At 44.2% G+C, this 21,002-nt stretch overlaps 1 protein-coding gene across 4 annotated transcripts in view; it reads left to right on the top strand.

Moving 5' to 3' along the window:
• The first annotated feature begins 6,167 nt into the window (after positions 1 to 6,167).
• The window catches only part of PAMR1 (peptidase domain containing associated with muscle regeneration 1), a 54,710-nt gene continuing 39,875 nt past the window's right edge, over positions 6,168 to 21,002 (top strand). For all 4 annotated transcript variants that reach the window (XM_041481201.1, XM_041481200.1, XM_041481199.1 and 1 more), the window contains exons 1-3: positions 6,168 to 6,240; positions 15,790 to 15,966; positions 16,721 to 16,849. In XM_041481201.1, the coding sequence (XP_041337135.1) occupies positions 6,168 to 6,240; positions 15,790 to 15,966; positions 16,721 to 16,849 (379 nt within the window). The remainder of the gene's footprint in view (positions 6,241 to 15,789; positions 15,967 to 16,720; positions 16,850 to 21,002) is intronic.

Here is a 21,002-nt window from a genome sequence, read left to right as displayed (position 1 = left end):
TATTTAACAACATATAATCCGATTCATATCCCAATATCACTGCCTAAAAATAATAAAAGGAAAATTGTTAGGAAATTTTTTGAAAGCTTTTAAGTGAAACAGCACTTGTGGTCTGGCACACCAGAGTTCAAAGATGACAAGGATGACATGGAGGATAACTGTGTAGGAGCAGGACCATCAGGATTGTCAACTTGGCACATCAATGCTTGGTAGGGACAAAAAAAGTGGATAAAATTATATTTTTCAGCAACTTGCTTCTCAGCACTTGGTTTTGCAGTAGCTAAAGATGGCAATGACTTTTTTTTTTTAATGAAAATTGATGACATGACTGCACATTGGTCTGGGATTCTCAGCAGTATATCTTTTTATAACATGAGATCAAATTGTGCAATCCCCCGGTGACCTTGTCCAACTGTTCTCAGAACAGACTACTGGTCTGAAAGATCTCAGCCACTTCATCTATTAGTCGGAGTAATCTTGTTCTTTCTTTCTGAATCATTATATATATTTCTTTTTATCATCTCTGTCATCTTATTTCAGTCTCTCCCTTTTTGTCAAGGTCGGTCAAGTCAACCTAGAGAGAAGTACAAAAAACCTGAGAACTGATTAGTGTGAGATGGTGTAAAATGATGAACAGCAGAACTCTCAAAAGTTGCATCAGGAAAATAAATGGTGTGTTATAGTATACTTCATGATTATTTACTTGTATGACATGTAAAACAACTGCATAAAGGGTGAATGGTTTTGTTACTCCTTGTTATTAGAATTTCCCTGTTATTCCCAGATAGATGTTTTCACAGAACCTTCCTAAGGACATTTTGGCAAATTTGACCTACAGGGACAGAGAAAGTGATCCTTAATTTCAGTTTTTATGAGGATCAATGGAGGGAGAAAAGGAGATGACAAAAAAGCAGTACTTCAGACGAAGATCTTAATTTGTTAGACAGCACTGTTCAAATCCTACATCACTCCATTATCTCCATTACCTAGCCACAGAACAGTCACAGGTTGTGAAGCATACTTCCAGAACTGCTGTTCTTCTACATTTACAGTCTGAAACATCAGATATTGAGCACCTATGAAAACTTGACCTTCCACCAGTTATTTCCCACATATATTTTTCTGACCTTTGTTTCATGCATGCATTCATCTGACTGGACTTCAGGCTGCAGCTGGCCTTCTTAGTGCAACATGGTTAGGTTTCTGTCCCAAAACCTTACTCTTTTCTTGGCTTCCATCCTGATTCACATGTACCCAAGATCATAAGTCCAACTTATATAAAATCAAAACAATTCCTAATCTTCTGTGTGTCATGTTTTGGTGACCAGTTTGAATTTGCTATACAGACTAAAAGTTTTATTCATTAAACTAGAAAGCCTTATTTGTTAACCTTCAAACCAAAAATGTGTATACAAGAATGATTGAATCTAAAAGCTGTTAATTTCCACAAAGGATAATAAATAATTATCCTCTTAGAGAGTAATATCAGTGTCTGACTGATTGTTAAGTAGGATTGCCTACTGGCTAGTTTTAATTTCAAGCCAAATATTCCACCTGTTTGTTTTCTTACATGTTGCTATGGTGAAGATTATCATATACTGCATACAAAAGTGAAACACAGAAGGATCACTGAAAAAACCATCCAGACAAAGACATGCAATAATAACTGAAAAAAAGGCATGTTTGATAGATGCCATTAAGCAGTCATATTTTTCTGGCCACATTTTTCTGCTGACCTGTCCAGAAATATATTTGGAATTGTAAACTTTTAAACTGTTTCAATTTTCCTAACAAAATATTTCTAACAAATAGATTATCAAACACAAATGCTTTCTAAAGCATTATCATTTTCTTTACATGTGCCATTAGGTCAAGGGCTGTATTGTGTGCTGGCACTGCAACTCCTACCTCTTTTGGCCACTTCTATTCACACTCAGTTAGCTCTCCTGGATTGTAATGCTTCAGTCACAGGATTAACACCCTCCAGAGAGATGGGAATATTTTGCAGAGCTCAGGCCAGAAAAAGCCAAACAAAAGGCTCTCATCTGTAGGTGCCTGTGTGGGTAGGCTGCCACAATTCCAGTGTTATTCATGAACACTGGATATTTGCATTGCACATGCTCAGCAGAACTTGAAGCCCAAAGGGCAAAGTATAATCTTGATAATCCTAGGAACTTATAAAATGTCCCTCAGATATTCCAGTAAGGTCTGGAATTTCATTTAGAAGCTTTATTTTAAATGCAAACACTTTATAATCTCTCCTCTAAAAGGACCCTCCCTATGGGTCAACAATGCTTTGAAGGGAAAAGAAAAATATTAGTGCTAATCTTTCATTAACCTCTCTTGCTGTTACTCCTGAAGTGCCAGATCTGAGTTTCATCTGAAATTCATTTCCCCCTGAGATACAAATCCTTTCCACTCTCTCAATGGGTCCATTTTCTTTTACGATATCTTTCCAGTGGTTTCTTCATATATTGTTTGAGTGGGATGGGTATTATTGGGCAGTCAGTAAAGTTCAACACCTAATTCCAACAATCTTAGGAGCATGTTTGAGTCCAGATGATTCAAACTCTTTCTCTGGCAGAAGACTCCTCTAGTTAAGTGGGAATATTGCCCGTAAAAAAGAAATGGGCTCCAAATGTTCTTGTAAGAAGGAGGTCCTGTGAAGGCATCTCTTCTGTAGTAGCAGAAGTGTGTAACGTTGAAAATCACCGACTTCCTCCGAGCATAACCTCTGGAGCTTTGGACGATGATCAAGAACATTTGGGACAGAATCGTTTGAGCAGAAGTCACAAAAGCAGAAATTTTTCTGGCAACATTCCAGTAATAGAAACAAGAGATTTCAGTAGGTTGGGGGAAAATAAAAAGTTCACTAAAATTTTTAAGACTGAAAAGCAATAATTTTTATTTCAAGTCCAAACTGAATTTATTCAGAACTATATATCCATCTTTAATTATTCTTCACTGAGTTCTCTCAGCAGGACAGTCCAGAGCTACAAGTACCAAATGGAATGAAGTTTGTGTCCCACTCTGTTGGAACCTGCCACTATTTTTCAGAATATGTGCCTCAGCTCACATCCCTGCATGTCACTTTTCCCCACTATAAAATAATGGCATTCTTTCTGTTTTTGCAGGTTGGACCACACAATGTTTTTCAGATTTCATGGCAAATTATTAGAAACATGAGCTGGAGATATTAATTGCACATTAAGTATTCACTCAGTGGTCAATTATTAGTTATAAAGGTCTTGTTTTACTCTAGGTTGAAATGGATTGCTAGGTTATAATAGTAACTTGGAAGTTATTATTAATACACAATAACTCTATCAGTTTTTGCAGCATTCTCTTTTACAACTCAGCCTCAGTGGAATGTACTTTCCAAACCCTTACATTCAACGGTAAGGCAGATACAGCATTGAAGCCAAATGCTAAAGTGAGATTCCTCAGCAGCACAGACACATGGTTAAGAGCTTTTAGCTTTCTTTCACGGGGGATTACATACAACCTGAAATATTTGACTGGTGCACTGTGCCTAGTTTGGTCCCTTCCTCTTAATAGGAATGCAAGCAGGGCATTCAGGAGCATTGTGTAAGTTGCCCATAGTCATTCCTGGGACTAAGGCTACATCCCAACAGACAACCTGTGTAAGTTGGCCATGTGCAAACTTGTGGGCTTATGACTGAATTCTCTTCTTTGGCTGCTGAGCCATTCTCTAAGGAGGCAGTGGATCCACCAACTGAAAAGATTTTGCAAGGTGCCAAGCTAAGCTAAGCACTGTAGAGTAATGCTGAGTGTGGCTGTATTGTCTGGTGGCATAATTACATTCCCTCAGAGACAAAGAAAGGAAAAAAGGATGCCATAAATCTACCAGTTAACCCTTTACTTCACACCTCCTTAGCACAGAAGGACCACTTTTCTACCCTAAAACAGAAGGTGTCCCTGCAGAGCTGATTCCTGCAAACACACAACTTCACCTATTTCTTTTCTAGCATGTTGAATGTCCCACCACAGGAATTGACTCAAATGAATAGTTGTGGCCCTTGTGGGCATATTTTCCCCAGTGGTTCTTGCCTTTATGAAACCATGTGTTAAATCCTCTGTATCTGATGTTAAAACTCTGCTTCCCTGTGTCCAGCCTCATTCAGTGCTGTGATTTCTATTCACTTTACATACCAAACCCACATTTTGGTTTGCATCCCCATGAGCAGTCCCCCTCAGAGATATCTAAGCTTCAGACATCTGTAAGTCAACTTGCAGTCCAAAAAGGTCTTACTACCTTAAATTATTTAATTGCTTACTGGAAAGAATGGCTAAGAAATAAACTGATCATGATTCCACAGGCTTTAAAATAGATTAGTGTTTCTTTGTGAAGATGTAAGAGCTTCCAGTTTTCACAGTTTTCATGTATTCTTGGGGGCTTCATTTTGATCCTCCATTTTTTTCCTCCTGCCACTGACCAGAAATGCTTGTTAGAGGAGCTCTATGCTGGAATCAGGAAGGAGTTTAGAGCATATACATGAATGATCAGAAAGGAGCAAGGGACCACCAAGGCAGAGTTTCAGGACTCTGGGGCAAGAGATGTCCACCAAGGGCTCAGGAGAACGTAGTAACTGAGCCATAATAAGGCCCAGTGGGACTTGTAGAGCTTTGCTGAGCTCCTCCTGAACTGAAAAGCATCCAGGGCAGCAGCCAGGCTAGCTCAGCCAGGATTATGTGGCATAATGGCACATAATCTTGACACCCATCTCAGGTTTTCTTCTATTAGTATTCTCAGTGGTAGGTTTGTATCAGTATTAAAGATTTGGGAAAAAAAATACACTTTGGTAGTGTTTTGTTGGAAGGTGGACGAACCCTGAAAAGACTGTTCACAGTGTAAAGTCAAAAGGTTGGCAGACAGACAAGCCTAAACTAGAGAGATGTCTGGTTAAAGGAATTCACCCCATGAAAAACCACCTGAAGGTGAAGGGGATTTTGCACTGCACTGAACTACTCAAGTCTTCCATTGGCAATGGCTCTCAAATTTTTGAGGCTGTTCAACATGCCTGAGTTTTACAAACTGTAGGTATTTGTTAAAGCTTTTTGGGTTACTCCATTTCCTACTCCAAAGCAAAAGCCCATTTTTCAATTTCTCCCCCCTCATAATATATGTAAATATTGAAATTTTGCAATAGAAATCAAACTGAGAAAGTATGATTTAGAGGTAAAAAACATATCCTTTGGAAAGTATTAAAAATTATTCAAGAAAAATTTTAGAGAAAATTAAGTAGGCTACCATGAAATATGGGTTGAAGACCAGAAAAAAAGTCAGTAGCATGTGCTAATAGAAAAGGCAAAACAAAATATGACACAAAGATAAAATCCAAACTAAATGGTCTCCTTTGTTTGGATTAAACATTTCCTCAATATCAGTGTGTTCTGACAAAACATTTCAATTTTGCCAAAATTGCATTTCCTGGCAGAAATGGACAGTAAAAAGGTTTTGACTAGCACAAGCACACGTATGCCAAGTGATTCCTTTTGTGTGTTGTGGTTTTCATCCACTGTGGAGTGAACTTTTACTGAGCCTCATTCATTCATCTGCCCCACCATAAAAATGCACGGCTATTTTAAGCACATAGTAAAGCGAACCATGTCACTTGGCCAGGCTGCCAATTGCGGGAGTGTGGGACAGGAATGCCTCTCTGCACCCACCCCACAGCCAGCCTTGCCACCCCCCGGGATGCATCAGCCCCACGAGCCCAACGGGAGCAAGGACAAAGTGCCTCCTTCTGGAGATGTCCGTAACTTCAGCTCAGCCGCAGCAACCGGGATGGCTCATATAGAGAGATATCGGCATTTCTCTCCCTGCCCGCTTTAAAACAGCTTTCTTTACATAAGGAAAGCTGCTATCTCTGTTGTGAGCACTGAGCCAATAAAGCCATCACAGAAAGGATCTGTTGCCAGAGTCCAGAAAGGGTTAAGGCAGCAGTTGGAGAGGTTTGGGGTGACGTGTGCTTCTGGACGCCTGAGAAGTCTCTTGAAGGTAGTTCCCCTCTGGTGAGGATGGGAGCGTGCTGAGGTCTGAAATCCGAGATCCCTCGCAGCCTGGAGCTGGTGAGGTCCCAGTAAAAGCTGTTTGCCTGCTTTCCCTTCCCGAGCAGTCACACCGCTGCACTGGCCTGGGCAGTATGGAGCGAGCACCCTGGACACTTGTAGGACTCACTCTTCTCCAGCTCCTGCTCATCTCCTGCTTGCCAAGAGGTACTGTAAGAGAGCGTGTGTGTTCCCGGCACGGTCGAATGAGCCCCCTTCCTTCAGTGTGGTCAGAGGGGTTTGATCTCATGCGCTGTCATGGGAAGCAGAGAGATCTGCAGGGACAGCAATAAGAGAACGAAGGGGCTCTGCTTTATGTACTTTTTTTCTTGTCAGCATGGAGTGTGTGTGTGTGTGTGTGTAGGTTTACCCAGGAATGATTTTCAGGCAAACTTAATAGCCTTAAAGAGGAACAACTGGCTGAATTTGTTTGCCAATGGCCATTAAGAAAAAGGTATGCAATCACTTTGCTTATTACTCCTTTTATTTTCTCAACACTCAGTGCTACGGAAATGATGATAAAAAGAGGCATTTAAGTCTCTGAATTGTAAAGCGTAATTTGTTTAGTTTGGCAAGACAGAGATTTTCCTCTCCAGCCCCAACACCAAGAATGAAGGCAAGGGAGAAAAAAGTGAAGGAAAAAAAGAAAACAAAACCCACACATTGTTTCCAATCTGGGATTTAGCTCTTCCAATATTATTCTCTCGAAGGGAAAGCCTTGCTAAAGCAGAAGAATTTTTTTTTATACTCAAGCCCCATCCCAGTTTCTGCTGAACCAGCAAGTATTATCTTGATAAGGTTGAGCAAAAAGCATTTACTGTTGAGTGCAAATTTGCTGTAGTTATGGCCACGAACCTGGGCCGTTTACACCTGGAGGTGTCCAGACCTGCTTGCAGCAGCCAGCTGTCATGGGCTGCTTTGTTGGGAGCTGCAGCCCTAAGGACTGGGAGTGAGGTGCCCTCAAGTCACCCACCCTTGAAGCTGCTGCATATTTCAGTACTGCTGACTCCTCTTACCAGGGGAGCTGTCAGATCTGCAGGCACTCAGATCTCAAAGACTGTAAAGAACCGGTGTCAAGGATGGTGCTTCAGAGGTCCCCACAGCAGGGGCTGCAGCAGAGAGTCTGCCTGTGCAGTGCCCTTCCCTGCCAAGCCCTCAGGACACAGGGAACAGGTGATGACAGGGTCATCTGCCCAGCAGGCTGGCCACCAGCACCTGCAGCCATCCTGGGAGGCTGGCCTCCTGCCAAAGCTCCCCCTGGGTCACAAGCACAGAGAGCTTCTCCCCACCTCTGTGCCACATGCACTGACCTGTCCCTGCAGTGGCCCATCCCTCAGACACGTGCCACCTTGCACACTGTCCAGGCAAGGTGGCTCCATGGATGTGCCATGTGCTGGAGTGGCACAGAAGTAGCCCTGCCAGTGGCAGAGCATCCCTGGGCACAGGCTGTGGCTGTCAGGCAGCTGGGTGGGCATAAGCCCCTCCTGCTGCAGGGGCAGCACGTCTCTCTCGTGGAAAGTTCCGATCTGCAGAGTAATCTAGCACTGATCCCCTCGGCAGCAGGGACAACGGGATGCAGGAGGAAGGACAACAATGGCCTGTGGGACACAAGGGCTGTGAGCTTTAGAGCTTTGGAGGGAGGGTGCTGGCTCCCCCAACACCCACTCCTCGCACACCAGGAGCAGTGTGAGAAGAGCCTGTGGGACACATGGATGTCAGCTGTCCCCCGGCCCTTGCTTGCCATGCCTCCCCTGCCCTGCTGCTGGTGGTGGAGCAGCTGCTGGCACTTGCTTGGCACACAGCTGGCAGCATGAGGGGGCCAGGAGCCCCCTCCAGCCACAGCAGGAGGGGCTCTCAGAGACAGGGGAGTGACTCAGAAGTGCAGTGGCCTTAACATGTCAGGGCAGGTTGGAAAATAGCGTTTTGTCTCCTCCCCACAGATGTATCCAATTTTTATCCATATTTATCACACCCAGTTGCACAGGGCCTGCCTCGAGAGCTGGGGGCAGGAGTCAGGGCGGTCTGGGAATTTACTTTTTGGAATAAACTTGGAGTGCAAGTGACTCATGTTTCCTTAAAAATATATGTGTGTTTTTGTGTGTTTCTGCCTATCTAAACCCTTCCCAACCTCTCTTCCCCTCCTCCCCCCAGCCTCTGTCTAGAGAAGTGAAGGCCAGATGCACTCAGACACATCCAGATGCATTCAATCTTAGCAAATGGGTTACTTCAGTTCACATGTTTAGGTTCCTAGCATTGACAAAGGCAAAGAAACTTGCTTTTTATTTTGGAAAGAATGCTGGGGTTACTCACTTTTGACCCTGAGGTCTCTTCAAGTAGCTCCCAGGAGTCCCTGCAAGCCTGCCAGTGCCCAGGATTTTTCTCTCCACAATCCCTGAAGGACCCTGACCACTACAGGACAATGCAGTTGTCAGCAGCAGGACCTCCCTTGGGCATGTGGATGCCCCTCTCCCTCCTGCAAGAACAGGGATATGGTGAGGGGCAGACTGGAAGGAAGGCCACAGGGCAGGGAGGCAAGCCATCAGCAGGGACAGAGGCCTGGCAGACTGAGAGCATCTTCAGTCCTTGGCTAGGGCTGGACTACACACTCCACGGGAGCTGTAAGGATTAAAATTTGAGGAGGGTTGCTGCAGTCTGTGTGGACGGTTTCTATCTGGGCAACATTAACTGCAAGTTAAGTTGTCAACATGTTGCAGGTCTCACACCCTTACCAGAGGCAAGTCCTCAAGACAGGTCCAGCACCACTGCTCTACGTTTAGGACACGAGCACATTCTGACGTTATGTGGTCATGAATTCATTTCAATACTGCAGCTGCTTCTTCTCTGCAGATTTTCAAACATTCTCTCCTATTGCAGAAGTCTAACATCATCAATGCTGTCACTTACTCAAAAGTTCTACATTCATTACCTGTTCCTGTTCCTTGTCTTGCAGCACAGAGAAGACAAATTCTCTTCCTGATCATACTAGTATAACTTTTCTGCCCAGAATAAGATCCTCTGCCTCAGAGAGAATTGAAGCCTGAAGGGTGATATGGCAACCTCTGAAGAGTCTTAACCTGGCTATTTCTTCCTGTCACAGCTTTTCTCAAATGAAGCCACAAGGCCACAGTGTCAATAAGAACACAAATGCCAGGTCATAAATACTCAGAAGAAACTAAAGGAGAAGGGTATTTTAAAAAGACAGTCAAATTAATTTGCATTTATTAAATTGGCAGATTCCACTTAGTATTGTAGATTTTCTCCTGTGTTCTTCCACTATCTTTGATTCTTTTTTACAATAGAGATCCTTTCTTTTTGCCTCTCCTCACTTGCCACTGTGTGAAAGCACACACTACAGGCAGAAAAGGATGCTAACTGCCTCTGTAGATGCAGCAGTCTAATTATTCAGCAAAGGCCTGCGACCATAAAGTAAGCACACTGAGTAAAACTAAAACAGGGATGTATTTCAGCTCCTCTTTTAATTAGTCCAGCTGCTGAAAAGAGTAATAGGTACATAATTTCTAGAGAGAAGCAATGGAGACAGCATTATCCCTTTCATCCTCTTAACACATCAAAGAGACAAACAGACATAATTTGCACAGTAGTTTATCGGAGGCAAAAAGGTTAACAATAAAGACCTGCGCTTTCCTTTATTATTAAGGGTTTGGGGTACATCATTTTCCAAGAGCCCCAGTAAAAGTCTCTTAAAGGGAACATCCCTCTTCCCTTCCAAGGTGTCTTCCTCTTGGCCTTACTGAAATCAAATGGAGAATTTTACTATTCATCACAATGGAGCCACAGTTTCAGCCAGTGTTGCACTCAGAGCATTTCCTGTTGTCAGTGTCCACACACCTGATGGCTGCGGGGTGAGGCTCAGCTTGCATATCTGTGCACACTTGCCACTGTGTGAAAGCACACACTACAGGCAGAAAAGGATGCCTCTGTAGATGCAGCAGTCTAATTATTCAGCAAAGGCCTGCGACCATAAAGTAAGCACACTGAGTAAAACTAAAACAGGGATGTATTTCAGCTCCTCTTTTAATTAGTCCAGCTGCTGAAAAGAGTAATAGGTACATAATTTCTAGAGAGAAGCAAGTGGTTTTAGAGACAGCATTATCCCTTTCATCCTCTTAACACATCAAAGAGACAAACAGACATAATTTGCACAGTAGTTTATCGGAGGCAAAAAGGTTAACAATAAAGACCTGCGCTTTCCTTTATTATTAAGGGTTTGGGGTACATCATTTTCCAAGAGCCCCAGTAAAAGTCTCTTAAAGGGAACATCCCTCTTCCCTTCCAAGGTGTCTTCCTCTTGGCCTTACTGAAATCAAATGGAGAATTTTACTATTCATCACAATGGAGCCACAGTTTCAGCCAGTGTTGCACTCAGAGCATTTCCTGTTGTCAGTGTCCACACACCTGATGGCTGCGGGGTGAGGCTCAGCTTGCATATCTGTGCAATGGCAGTAGAGCCAAGTAAGAAAGAGCAGAAAAATGAGATGGACCTAAAGAAAGTGTAAGCTGCTACTAGGTTTCATCTCTGTTGAAACTGTCTTTTCTTTGATGAGAAGTTAAAGAATCCTTTCAGAATAATTACATGGCCAAACATTCCCTACTAACAGCCTTAAGAAATTGCTCCTTCAAATTCAGCTGCTTGTTTCTTCAAGACAGTAGCTGTTGTTGAGCAGTATGTTGAAAAATAAAGATGAAATCAAATACAAAGGGGCATGTTCTCATCTGTGGAACACGAACTGGTTAAATAATCACTTCAAAAAGTCATCCTCCATGGACTCAAATTCTAGAAATGTATCTATCTGTTTGTATCTGGTATTACTTACACTGCACTGTTACTGCAAATGGCACTTTTCAAAGCAATTTGAAATAATATTTCTTTGAGCTTAAGTAGTGCTTACCAGTGTACTGATGGATAAACTGAGGCATGGAAGGAAAACTTTTGCAGGATAACAGAATGGACTTGCAGCATAGGAAGTTCTCTTCAAGGACAGACATGGCAAATTGGTTTTTTGCTCAATCAGTTGTCTGATCCCTCAACATAGCAGCTACTGTCAGCACAAATACAGGGTTGGGAATGGGAATCAGAGAGAGGAGGGAGAAAAATGTCCCATCTCAGCAGCAGCACGGGCTTATATCAGCTCAAAGTGACTGTACTCTAAAAAAAATCCTCATTCTTCCAAAGAAGTGGAAGACACAAAAGATAATTGGTATAATTGGGTTTGCTTCAATTCACCTTAGTTCTTAGCTACTCAGTTTTCCCAGCTCTCAGATCTTCAGAGCAGAAATCCCTTTCCATACCATAGCGAGGTATCTATGATATACAAATTCACTATGGCAAAAGATCAGTCAGCTGAAGCTGACACTTCACCATGATGTGGCCTGACCCACCCCTGAGGCAACAATGTGCTTGTGAATCTGTTCCTGAATCACCAAAGCTTTAAGTCTGATCTCAGCCCTGGGCATGAGGGGAGGCAGCAGCATCACTGAGGTGAATTGCTGTTGGACTGACACTGCCAACGAAGAGAACATTGGGAGCATCGCCTCCAATTGGTGTCCTCCAAAATCCATCACTGGCATTCACATTCTCTAAAAAAATCCCTTTGGCCAGATTTTTCTCCTGGGAAGCTGAGAAGCCTCAAAGAAAAGGAAAACAATTCTTATCTCATTTGCTTCTCCTGTGTGGAATGTGTTTGGAGATTGTTTACCCACAGGTGATTGTTTGATTGGTCTCCAGTGTGAGTCATTTTGACTCTTTGGCCAATCAGGGCCAAGCTGTGTTGGGATTCTGGAAAGAGTCAAGAGTCTTCATTATTATTATTATTTTTAGCATTGAGAAAGTATCTTTTCTGTATTCCTTAGTACAGTATAGTATAGTATTCTTTAATAGAATATAGTATTATAAAGTAATAAATTAGCCTTCTGAGAACATGGAGTCAGATGCATCATTCCTCCCTGCCACGGAGGCCCCTGTGAATACAATAACTGACAGCTTCTAGGATCTGACATGCTGTAGGGATGAAGAGGTCTTGCTAGGTGCAGATGTAGGTAGCAAGCATGAATATGCTGCCATCTGAACTCGAAAATGTTGATCTCCCACCTCACAGTCCTGCTCAGGCTCAACCCAAAGCATCAGGTGAAGTGTTGTGTTGGGCTGTGCCAGGCTCCTGAGCCAAGCAGGTCTTCCCACCAGCATACGCCCTGGATGTTTGCGTGCTTTCCCAACACAGGCATTTTTTGCGTGGTTTCCATGGTCTTGAGCTGCTTCCATGTGAGATGTTTATGCCTGGATTTAATGGGCTTTTCTTCCATCATTAAAATCTCATAAATTAATCCACTGTTTATTTGCCTGTCCAGAGTCTTGTTTGTTCTTTGCAGTTAAATATTTTGCATGGGTTGTCAAGCAGCTTCTTCCGGCTTGTCCCAAAATCAAAGACACAGTCACTGCCTGCAAGCCAGACTGCCTGCTTTGGAAGATTATCAAAGTAAAGCTCACAAAACACCCGACAATTATCTCTGCCACAGCTGGCCAAGGCCTTGCTTTCAGCATTTTACTCAGTCAATAAATCTTCTCCCACTTTTCTCTGCCTCATTCTCTTCTGTTTTGGGTAATAATGGCCAAGTGCGTGTGTGGGAGCTGCCAGTGGTTGCCCATCCCCAAAAACACAAGGGAGAGCAGGGTTATGCCTCTGCCTCCATGGAGCACAGGCTGAGCTCAGCCAGACAAACAAACATTGCTTACACACATAAGTGACTCTCTGCATATCCCTTTTAAACTTGTGAGGCAAAGGTTTTATTTGCCTTTTTTTCAGTACCCAGAGATAAAACAAAAAGGATCCTGCTATTATTAAAGGGATGCATAAACTCTTCAATCATATTTCTTTAAAGAATAGCTTTTATAGAACTTCAAAAGAGTACATTCCATGATTTCCTGTGAAGAAAATCCTAGAAGAGCCATTTAAAAAAATCTCAAATCCACATATTTCCTTGTCAAGGCTATATAAATTGCCCAAACTGCAGAAACCAAGAACCTGAAAGGGAATTAAATTGTTGGTAAGTTAAAAGACAGTTTATTTTCATTGTCTAAGCTGAGACAAAAGAAGTGAGCAAACAGCATTTTTAGATGGCAGCAAGTCTATTTTTACATTTCATTAAGGGCCAAGATCTGCCGCTCCCTTCTTAACACTAAATATTACCTCAAGGTCAACTTATTCTACAAATACACACATCTGATCCACCAAGAATAAGCGTGGCCTCTGCTTTTTGGCTCTGTTGTGTACACAAGCTCTACATATGAAAATAAATACACATATGCACACATTCACACTCTCTACATGCATAAAAATACATGTGTAATATTTTAGGGAAGAATAGAGTAATTTAGGTTGAAAGGGACCTCTTGATGTCACCTAAATGGTCCAGCCCATCTCTTGGTGCTAACTTGAAAGTTGTGCTACTCACAGCCTTATCTTGCCAGATTTGAGTTCCTGCAAGGATGGAGACATTCCTTTGTCATCCCAATGTAAGTTTGCCTGTGAATATTTGGATCATTTTGCAGACAAAAAATTCTCTTGAATAATATATCCACTTTATTAATAGGCTTTAGCAAGCTTGAGATAAATTAGATTTCTATCTTGAGTTAGAAGAAAATGAGAATTTGAAGGATGCTTTACAAAAGCTCTGAGTGTTGGGTAGTTATTTTTTAGTCAGACTTTAAAGAGTACTGCTTCAGGAAGGAGTGAGACCCCCACCTCATACACCAGAGACACAGCTATTGTCTGCCTTGTATGGTGTGATGTATCAAACTGAGTGTCAGTTCTACAGAGATAATTAGAGGTGTGTAATTAATTTTCTCTGGAATCTGAATCAGATACAATTCACAGATAAAAGGCTTAATTAAAAGGGAATAATAGCCATAGGTTAAGAAGCGCCAGCCTGGCCAGGATGCTTGACTGCCATCCTGGAAATTAAAAGTCATGAGTTTAATTCCCAACTCTACCATTGTTTTTCCCTGGGACCTTGAGCAAAGTCACCTCACCTCCCTTGTGCTTCATTTTCCCATCTGGAAAAAGAACTTCGTAAAGCGTGTCAAGACCTACAGGCAAAAGAGTCTGTAACTGCTGAACAATATGATTATTTCAGTGCAAGATTCCACTACTGGAATAAACAAATACAGAATCTTATTGGATGGAAGGAACAGCTTTTTCTTTTTGGAATGACTATGGGGCAGAGAGGGGGGGATGAAAAGGTTTCGGCACAAACAGCAGCCTCATTCCTAAACTTAGAGCTGCAGCGGACTCTCCCTGGTCAGTACACCAGGCACAAGGGAAAGGCTCGGTTCTGAGAAGCACAAAGGGCTGCATTTCATTTCCCAGCCAAAGGGGGGAAAAAAAAAGAAGAAACAGTTTGGTGGTCCTTTTTTATGGAGTCAGTAAAAATCATTAGGGGAGAAGATAAGCTTCCAGCAACCAGGCTTCATGAGGTCATGGAGAGTCAAGTGAGACAGAGCAGCAAGGCTCAGTGGTAGGGAGCTCCAGCAGGCACAGTAATTAGGTTATCAGTGACAATGAAACAAAAAAACAGTTGTGTGAGAAGGGAGACAGGTACAGGCATGGATGGGAGTGTTTCACCTTAGAGATAAAGGGGTTGTTTCATGACAAGGCAGCCCTGTTACTCAGAGTCTAATACACAAGGAAAAAGGTTGTTACCCAACCACGATTAAAAAAAAACAAACAAACAAACAAACAAAAAAAACCAAACAAACAAAAAAAAAAAAAAAAGAAAAAAAGAGGAGGATAGAAGGGGAAAAAAGAACTAGTCTCATTAAGTTTCTTTCATGTGTCATCTTTCTAGTCTGCTCTCTCTTTTTACTATCAAACTCCATGAAAGCAGTCATCAGTGCTGTCAGCTGCTTAGAAGGCATGCTGACATCTCTGTGCACTCCTTGGATCTCTCTTTGTAGAATTTAGACAGCACACTGGTGGGGAAAGGTAGGATCTGCACTTATTGTGGCAATCCTGAGTCACAGTCTAAGGTTGTTTCTTAAAAGGGTACTTCCAGCATAGCTTAGATATCATATGAGGTTATGCTAAATAACAGAAAGATGTTACCATATTAGAAATGCCAGGCAAAACAAACCTTTAAAAACAACTTCCTTCAGCAGTGAAGTGAAATGTAACAGCATGTACTTCTGGGTGAAAACAGGGAGTGAAACCAGCTAAAATCCGACTTTAAAAGTGGCCTTTCCTGGTGAGCCCCCTAGTTTTCAAGAATAGAAAATTCACAAGCAGAAATACAACAAGAACATGCTATCATAGTTTAAATAATCTATACTATAGATGGTGCTTTAAATCAGTCCTGCAGTCTGAAGAAACCTTCTCATGTGATATCATCCTCTGTGTTTTTTTAAAGCTATTTTTCTCACCACAGAAGTGTGAAGGCCTTGCAGAAAAAGCAAATATATTCCTTCCCTTTGGTCTGTTTGCTTCCTCTGGCTGGTACTGTGAAACTCCTGCGTGTTCCTTAGACATGCAAACCACACGGACATTTCAGGCACATGTTGCCACACATTTTGAGTTTTTCTGGGCTGAAGACCTTGGCCAGCCTCATGCCATCCATGATTCATGACAAACCCCTGAACAATAGATCCTGCCAGTCCTGATCAGATAATGGATTGTTTCTGTGTGTCCTCCTCTCCATTCACTGCAGAGTACACAGTGATCAATGAGAACTGCCCAGGAGCCGAGTGGAATATCATGTGTCGGGAATGCTGTGAATACGACCAAATCGAGTGCATCTGCCCAGGACAGAAAGAAAGAGTGGGCTACACCATTCCCTGCTGCAGGAATGAGGAGAACGAGTGTGACTCCTGTTTAATCCACCCAGGTGTGTTTGTGGCTATGCTGTGTTCACACCAAATCTTTGGCCAAGGCATCATGGCAGATGCTGGGCAGGGCAGTGGTGAAAAAGCACATCTCACTGAGGCATGAGATTGTCTTGCATTTCCTCAGGAACTTCATCTGCCACTCAGATGACAGCAGCAAGACACTTGGCAAGGTTCCTCCAAAGCAGGTAGCATCACTGGCCAAAAAACCCAACACTTTCTACTAGCAGTGTTGCCAGGATGTCTTGGGCAGGCTTGGAAGCTGCCAAATGGTGACACTATAGCTGGCTTCACACCAGGAGTGTTTTGGTGGTACTCTTGGTTGATTTGCATCCCCAAAGCAAAAAAAGGAGAGACAACTTGGAAGTCCCACAAGCAAGGAGGAAAAAGAAAGGTGAAAGGTGATAGGAGGAGAGAGCAGGAGGAGCTAGGACCAGTTTAAAAGTCATCAGAATCATTTAAGCTGGGCCCAAGTGGCATCAGCACACACATTCAGACTCCTAAGAGAGGCATTTACAGTTGGAGCAATGAGATTTAGAAGTTTGGGCAAGTCAGACTGGGAGTTTGGTTCCAAATCTCAGAGTCTGAGCTGCCTAGGGCGTGGAGGTTGGGTATGGTTCCCAGCGGGAGAGCTGTCAGCAGCTCTGCAGTCATTAACGTCATTGGCATTTTCTGTGGAAAAGACAGAGAGGCTGCTCCTCTTCCTGCAGGACAATCCACCTTGGCTTTTGTCTAACACAGTGGCTCTCTTTTTAGGCTGCACCATCTTTGAGAACTGCAAGTCCTGTCGCAATGGTTCCTGGGGAGGGACACTTGACGACTTCTACATCAAGGGAATCTACTGTGCAGAGTGCAGAGCTGGCTGGTACGGAGGGGACTGCATGAGTAAGTGTCCTGCACGGGCAGGGAGGGATGTCAGGGACAGGGAGTGGTGGGACAGAGCCAGGGCCATGCTGTGCCTTTCCAGCTATTCCTGCACAGCAACTCTTGCAAAGGGCACAAGCAGGAGAAGGCAAACACAATCAGGCAGTAAGCAGATCTACAATTAGGAAAAAAACTCCTCTCACACTGCTTGTCTGAGAGGAACTCATGTCATGGTGGGTTAGAACCCTACTAAGTGTCTGTTCAGGTTTGGTTTATTTTAAAACTTTAACTACCACAACTCTGGAAATCTTCTGTAATCTGCATTTCTTGGATCATAGCCGCTGAGCATAAGCATAAACATTTACAAGGACAACAGCTTTATCAAAGAGCTTGCCCTCTGTCCTCCTTCAGCCCCTGCCAACCCCAAGGATATCCCAGTGTTTCCTTCCCCTGCCACACATCTTCAGCACACTTCAAGGTGCCTCTAAAAAACACTAACTTGCAGCTTCTGATTATGTCACAACAATGAGTTGTTTCAGGTCCTGGTAGCAATATCTAAAGGTTTTGTACCTGACAGTGTACAAAAGCTTCTGCTTTTTGGTTTTGCTAAGTTGTTAATCCCAATTCTGTCTTTCAATAATGAATTCCATCAGCTAACTGTATAATGTTTAAGACAGGTATTTCCTTCACCAATTTTCCACCAGTGAAGGTGAAGCTCTCGTTCAATTTTTATTGATTGTCTCTTTGTTCATATTTTGCTGGAAGAGATAAAAGCAGAGTCTGATTTCCCTACTCTGTTCTGTCCATTGTGCTACATACCTTAGGCTTGTGTCCTCTTAGCCACTGATTTTAAAGCAATTTAACTTGCATTCACAACATTGCCCATGACCTTTCAGAAGGTGAAAGCATATAAAATTAAATCCTTGCTTCAAATAGCAGAATGTGGGGAATCAAGATGTTTCAGCAACAGAGATAACTCAACCTTGAGGCTTTGGAAGTTGATCAACTGAGTCCCCTGCCATTTACAGCGTGATTTCTGAGAACACTTTAAAGTCCCATTTTCTCTAGGTGCATGCTAGAGCTTCTCTGGAATTTTCTTTAACAGAAGAGCCAAGAAAGAGTCATTAACTCATCTAATTTTTCCTCCATCTGCCTGGTTGCCTACAGTATATTTCAGTTTATTCTTCCCACTTGTATTGAAGCAAATACACCTTCACACAGAGGACTATTTGGATATTTTTGCAGTACTGAAATTTTGGACAGCTTTGTCTTATAATGTTTTTCTTACTACTTGCTCTTTTAAGGGAAGCAGTGTGACAGCAGTGTGAGGCTGTGTTCTCTTTCACGTGTTTCTGTGGTGCTTGAGAGGTGGGGTGGGAAGGTTAGACAGTGCTGTTGTCTCTTCCATTCTTAAAGTGGGGACACAGAGGAGAGCTGTGATGCCAGCACATCCTGAGTTTCCCTTTTGCGGCTATCTCGATTTTGGCCTTGATGGTAGGCTCCGGCATGGAGAAAACTGCATGTTTGGAAAGCAGCCCATAACCACGGTGGGTGCCGGACTGCGCCTGCCAGCGATGTGGCTTTGGGTCTGGAGGGTGGCCAGCAAGTAGCCTTGGAATGCCTGGGGGCACAGGCTGCTGGAGCCGTGGATGTGCTAACCCACCACATCTGGGAGAGCACAGGAGGAGCCATCTCTCTCTGGTACTGCATACGGCATCACAGCTGAAACTTTGCAGCCAGCCCTGGGTGCCTCGCCAGCGGCAGAGGGCCAAGAAATCCCAGAATTACAACGAGGCGCCACCACGGTAATACGGGATGTAAAAACCTGCCTACTTGTCCCACACTGCCAACGCCAGCGCTGCCGGGGCACGGCGCGGCCTCTCGCGCGGCGCGGGCGGGCGGCAGCTCCCGGCGGGAGCGCCGGGCTCTGTCTCCCTCTCGCGGGGCCGGCGGGCGCTGCCGCCGTGCTGCGGCTCCCGGCGCCGGGGCCGGCCGGGAGGGCGAGCGAGCGAGCGCCGCTCGGGCCGCGTCCCTGCGCTGCCGGGCCGTGCTGAGGCAGCGCCCCGGGCACTGCAGCCCCGGCCGCCCGCGGGCCCCGGCGGCAGCGGCGCCGCACGGGCGGTAGGGGGCGGGCGGGGGCCCGCGGGAGCCGCGCCGTGAGGCCCCGGTCATCCCGCGGGATGGGCGGCAGGAGGGGAGCGCGGGGGACGCGGAGGATCTGCGGGCAGGATCAGTGCCTGTTGATACCGCACACGGCCGGGGGAGCTGTGAGGCACGGTCTGGGCACCTCCGGGAGAACAATGAGGCCTAGCCTCCGGCAGCGCTCCAGGGGCTGAGTGCATTCGCCAGCTCAGCGTGAGCCTCCGGGAGAGGTTTGTGGGAGCTGCCAGCAAAAGTAGCGGTGATAGAGGGCCATGGCAAGGGAGAAGTACCACGGGATGGCCCATGGGGCTGTCAGGTTTATAGTATCCGCTGGCATAGCTGGAAGCATGGGTATGGCTGAAAAACCACCAAAGGATACCAGATCATTTGGTAAAAAGATAAATTATACAGGGTCGCCAAAGGAGTGCTATTAGGAAATAAGCACGCTGACTAGATTTAATTGGGTGCTAGGATATTTCCTAATGGGACTTCTCTTGGATTGAATCATCGTGGCCCAAAAGGCACATCAGGCTCTAAAACCAGTAGAAAACCAGCCCTGCAGAACCCTTTCCTCTGTACCCTGCGCTCCAACAGTTTTTGCCAGCCCCAAGTTGTAATGTCACTTCAAGGCACATGCTCCATCAAAGCAGGGGAGAAAGTGGTGTTTTCTAACAGCTGTTCTCAGTTCTGCCGCCCAAATGTGGACCCTGTGCCAGACAAGAGTACTTGTAGTTTTTGAAACTACAAGTTTCAAAACATTTCAAAACAATCGTCTGAACATTACTGTTTCACATAATACTGGTGACCAACAACCAACAGGAAGCAACAAGTTGTGACAAGTGACAGCTGCCTTCCCATATCAGCCTGTTTCTGAATAGCAGAAACCTTTCTCCTGTCTTTCTCCTCTGTTCAGTCAAGGAGCGTCACATCTAAGGTGCAGCACTCAAACAGAAGATAATGGGTTCTTACCAAAGGTCATCTCAGGACCTTTCCCTCCATAGACCCAAGGGTCTCTGTGGGCTACAACTCAGAGGTCTCCTGAATTTTTTTATTCTCTGTTAGTAACAAGCCTTGGAGGAAATCTTACTGTGGCCCTGAAAGCTGCCTTTTTTTCAGGAACAGGAACGGAACAAGGATGTTGATACTCTGCCAAAGTGGTTTATTTTTTTTGTAAATGAGGCAGAATTTGCCAGCATTTGTGTTTATGATGTAAATTATTTTTGAGGGCTTTCCAGGTCTCCTGCAGATTTAGAATAGGAAGAGAAAAGACTCCTTTTGATCAACATATGATTGAACTGTTGGTCTGGGGAGTCAGCCTAACTTCTCGAAGTGCTGGAGATTAAAGAGCACAGATTTGATGTGATCGCAAAGGTGCTTCATGCAGAGAAGGGTGGGAGCAGACCTGAGAACGTTCTTTTGGAGCGGGTCACTGAATAGCTCCTCTTTAGTCTCTGGACCACCTGCTTTGCTGGCCAAACCTACTTCCTCGGCGCCAGTGTCCAGAGAGTTCAGGCTGTACCACAGCAAACAGAGAAGTGTGTTTAGTATGCCGTGCATACAAGTATCTCTTTGCACCAGTTCTTTGGCTTTCCTTTGTTAAAGGCATCGAAAACTCAAAAGCCCTTCAGGACGAAAGGGAAACTTTCTTTGAGGTGGTCCAAGCCCCCTGTCAAACCCTCTGAAGATTTCTAGCAGCTTTGTCTCAGGTTGTTTTTGAGGCAGGAGCCAATGGCAGCACAAGGGCCTGTTTCTTGCTGTGGGAAGGAGCATTATCATTTTCACCACAGCAGATCCTGCTGTACTCATTGAATCCTAATGTGGTTGCTGGGCACACTCATTAATCCTCGCCTTTTACAGAGGGAACTGAGCGAGCCACAGAAGAGGATGAAACACTTTTGAGGAACTCTTCTGAGCAGGATTTCTGTTTCTTTGGGTCCTGCTTAATTAAGGGTAACCGAGGGTAAATGAACAAAGGGTATTTCATTTGAGCAACACTTTCTTAAGAAGAAAGAGGAGGAATTGACCTGCAGTC

This window comes from Pyrgilauda ruficollis, unplaced genomic scaffold, assembly GCF_017590135.1.
Source record: "Pyrgilauda ruficollis isolate IOZ18807 unplaced genomic scaffold, ASM1759013v1 scaffold55, whole genome shotgun sequence".
Taxonomy (NCBI): domain Eukaryota; kingdom Metazoa; phylum Chordata; class Aves; order Passeriformes; family Passeridae; genus Pyrgilauda; species Pyrgilauda ruficollis.
This window is presented reverse-complemented; position numbering and strand designations above follow the sequence as displayed.